General features: G+C 31.7%; 1 protein-coding gene across 1 annotated transcript; it reads left to right on the top strand.

Moving 5' to 3' along the window:
* The first annotated feature begins 1,248 nt into the window (after positions 1–1,248).
* Positions 1,249–2,541, top strand: LOC113521074 (lipase 1-like). The gene has a single exon (XM_052894309.1). The coding sequence runs from the start codon at positions 1,249–1,251 to the stop codon at positions 2,539–2,541; it is 1,293 nt and encodes a 430-aa protein (XP_052750269.1).
* The last annotated feature ends 1,425 nt before the right edge of the window (positions 2,542–3,966 follow it).

Raw genomic sequence — 3,966 nt, 5'->3', positions numbered from 1 at the left:
TGACTTAACCACAGATACGTTGTTTGTGAGAACTTAAAAATTTTATTACATTTGTTTAAACTAAATTTATTCTACTTTGTAAAATAAATACCATTAAAGTGTTTAGATGGAAAATATTTGTGTACTTCCGGGGTCAAGTAGTGACGTGATAAGAAAAACTGACGCGAGTACTGACTCGAATATCTTATAATCCGAAACTCGATACTCGAATACAAGATTCGAGTATTTGCAGCATTCGAATATTAGTCGCATAATTATCGTAAGTTTTTTTTTTTTCCTAATTAATTATTTCATAAATTTTGCCCCTAATTATCAACGGAGAAATTATTAAATATCTACATTAAAATTAAATTTTTGTAATCAATTGAAAAAATACTCAAGTCTAATAAATTACTCGAATACTCTGTAGAGTTACTCGAGTACTCGAACTCGAAATAAAATCCTGACCCGAGTCATTAAACTCAAGCCAGGATTTGATTTTTTTTTAATGAGTAATGAATAAATAAGATCGAATACCAAAAAAGGCTTACTTAGCACAATATAAAAAGCTAGGGTGAATAAACATAATTCGAGTTTGCGTATAACACCTTAGTCATTTAAGATTAGGTGGCATTATACTTCGAACGCCAAAAAGTTATTTACAGAATTGCTTACCTTATAATCTCCATATGTCTCTGAGAATCTATGAAATGACATACACTTTTAAATTTGTATCAGATACCTGTGACATTAACTGAACAGTTATATTTTAGTTTGTGATTATTATAGGACTAACAGCTGTGTGTGATGCATGCATGTGTGTGTGTGTGTGTGTGTGTGTGTGTGTGAGCGCACGCATGCGTGTGTGTGTTTATTAATTGATGAATTTTAATAATTGAATATATAATATTCTAAATTTTTTTATAAATTTAGATTAAACTATGTTAAAATTGAATTTATAATCTTAATTTAACAAAAATAGATTGTAAATAGGTAATAAAAAAGCTTAATTGTCGAAGTTTATGAAACTGTTATATTATTTTTTATTTCATGAGTAACTCGATATACACTACAAGCTAACCACTACACAGATTTTTAATTCCGCGAATTTAGTCTAATATCTTTAAATGGGCTTCCACGTGTACTGCTGAGTAACAGCATCATGTCGACAAACTACATAAATACTCGTTGACGTAAATATGTAGTAGTAGTATGACATTCAATTTAAATACGTCGAGCTAGGCATATTCGTGTCATTATATTTTAAGCATGACGTTAATAAAAAAATTACTTCTGGTGACTTTTGGAGTATATTCATTGAGTGATGTTGTTACAAGCGAAACGTTCATATTTGATTCCTTACTAGGGAAGTTAAACGATATTCCTCAATATGCTGCAACTCTAGGAAAGTTGAATTTCACAGAACTAATGGAAAAGTATTCTTTACTGCCAAGCAACATATCAGAGGATGGCAAACGTAACTTTACAGAGTTAGCAAATGCATATGGACATCAATGTGAAGAATATAACGTTACCACAGAAGACGGGTATGTCCTTAATATATTTCATATTCCAGGGAAAGGAAGACCTTATTTATTGAACCATGGCCTCGTCGCTAGTTCTGACTGTTTTGCCCTCAGAAAAAATAACTCACTGGCATTTATTTTAGCTGCAAAAGGACACGATGTTTGGATTGGTAATACTAGAGGAAACGATTATTCATTAAGTCATATCAAATTGGATGCTCATAAGGATACAGAGTATTGGAACTTCAGCCTGCATGAGAATGGATATTACGATTATCCTGCATTCATAGACTTTATACTAAAAGAAACTGGCCAAGAAAAGGTAACAATTATAGGACATTCACAAGGTACAATTAATACATTCGTCTTGGGATCAGTCAGACCTGAATACAATGACAAAATCAATTTATTTGTAGCATTAGCTCCTGTGGCATATTTCAAACCGAAAGGTATACTTAGGTCAATCATAGATATAGTGCCAGCGAATATGGTATATTCTGAATTAAAAGAATTGGGTATAGTACAGTTTTACGGTGATAGAGTGATCAGAAAATTTATACAGAGTTTGTGTACACAAAAGACCGGCAGTTATGAAATATGTTGGGAAACTTCAATATTTCCTTTCATCGGTAATGATGCTGAATCATATGAGCAAGAATTTTCAAATGTACTCGCTGGTCATTTTCCACAGACTATTCCTACAAAAACTGTATGCCATTTCGCTCAGTTCACTAAAAGAAATAAATTCGCTCAGTTTGACTACGGCACAGCAGAGAACGTCATAAGGTATGGTGCTACAACACCACCGGAATATGATCTTAGTAACGTAACTATGAAAGTAGCACTTTTTGTGGGAGCCAATGATTATATGGCTACGATTGAAGGTGCAGACAAAATAAAGGCTAAACTTCCAAATGTAGTTGAATATGAAATACTACCCCGAAAACAGTTCAACCATTTCGATTTTATTTTTGGAAATCGTGTCCAAGAAAATTTTTATCCATACTTATTTGATGTCTTAGATAAATATCCATAACATAAAAACTTTTAAATATGAAAATATCTTAAATCTTTTGTTATGAAATAAATTTAACAGTATTGTTTTATTTGTTTGTTGAGACTATGAGTTACAATATTTCCAAAGAATTAATTTTAATTTAAAATTATTAATATATTAATGTATTCTGCATACTTTCATTACAGCAATTTTGTCTTCGCCTTTATTATTTTCACATTATCTTTTAATATTATCTTTAAAATGTTTTTGTACTGTTTATTGTGTTTGTTCTTATTATTATAAACCTTCATTCATTGTTGTTAATTCTTTAATTGTTGTTTCATTTACTATTTTTCCTTTTCCTATATCTTATTTATTTAATAAAATTGTTAATAAATGATATCCTATATACACACATGAGAAATAATTGAGAAAAATAATATGTGGGGTCTGAATAAGATCAATAGAGGGCATTAGAATAATTTATAATTTTTTTTTTTTACAACACGTGGCAAACAAGCATGCTGCTCACCTGATGGTAAGTGACTACCGCCGCCTTTGATCACCCACAACACCAGCGGCATTGCAGGTGTGCTGCCGGCCTTTTAAAAAGGAATAAAAGGAATTTTGTCTGTCTGATGTCTACCTGTCTGCCTGTCTATATATTTATTCGTTCTAGCATCACGCAAAAACTACTATACCAAACTGGATGTGGTTTTCAAAGATATATTTGTGAAAGTCTAATGTAAAATTTGATTTAGGTTGTATCTTGACAAACATGCATGCGACTCACCTAATGGTAAGCGGTTAGAATTAAAAGTTAGTATTGAATGAGAACTATTAATAATGATATTAGAACTCTAGTTAGGAAAGAAAAAAAAATCTTGGTACATATTTTGAAAAACGACAACTGTGACACATTGACTGGACTTCATCCAGATATTTATGTGGGGGACAATTCTCCAACACGCTAGGTCAGCTTCCGAGGGAGGGAATACTTGGCCTAATCCGCCGACTTTTATTTATTCAGTGAATTAATCTCGACCGGGAGGGGTGGGCGCACTGCCCCTTACTTCCTGCCGGTACTACAGTCTCGCGTCTGGAGTGAGAGATAAAGCGAAATGTGCCTTTGCAGATTTATAGACGATTATTTTCGAAATCTAAGGAAAAGTATCGTTTACAGTTTATTTCGATTTGCTATACATACACTTAGGAGATAATAATAATATGTTTAATTTTTTTTAACATAGACAAAACCCAAATATATACCGGACTCCTGGTTGCCAGATGTTTCCACCAGTCAGTGTAATATTTAATTTGCTAATTATTAATTATTTATTTGTATTAATTATCTATATTAATTAATTGTATTTCGCAACTTCGCCTGTTTATATATTATTAGATTAGTGTTTTTTTTTTAAATCTGAGTGGTAATTCCCGAAGTTAACTAACAATTCTAACAAC

This window comes from Galleria mellonella, unplaced genomic scaffold, assembly GCF_026898425.1.
Source record: "Galleria mellonella isolate WM207_F2 unplaced genomic scaffold, CSIRO_AGI_GalMel_v1 utg21, whole genome shotgun sequence".
In the NCBI taxonomy this organism is placed as follows: domain Eukaryota; kingdom Metazoa; phylum Arthropoda; class Insecta; order Lepidoptera; family Pyralidae; genus Galleria; species Galleria mellonella.
Note: the sequence above shows the minus strand (reverse complement) of the source record. Positions and strands in the feature narration are given on the sequence as shown.

What these genes read in the sequence shown, in the direction of transcription:
- LOC113521074 (XM_052894309.1), top strand. Translation starts at nt 1,249, where the DNA reads ATGACGTTAATAAAAAAATTACTTCTGGTGACTTTTGGAGTATATTCA.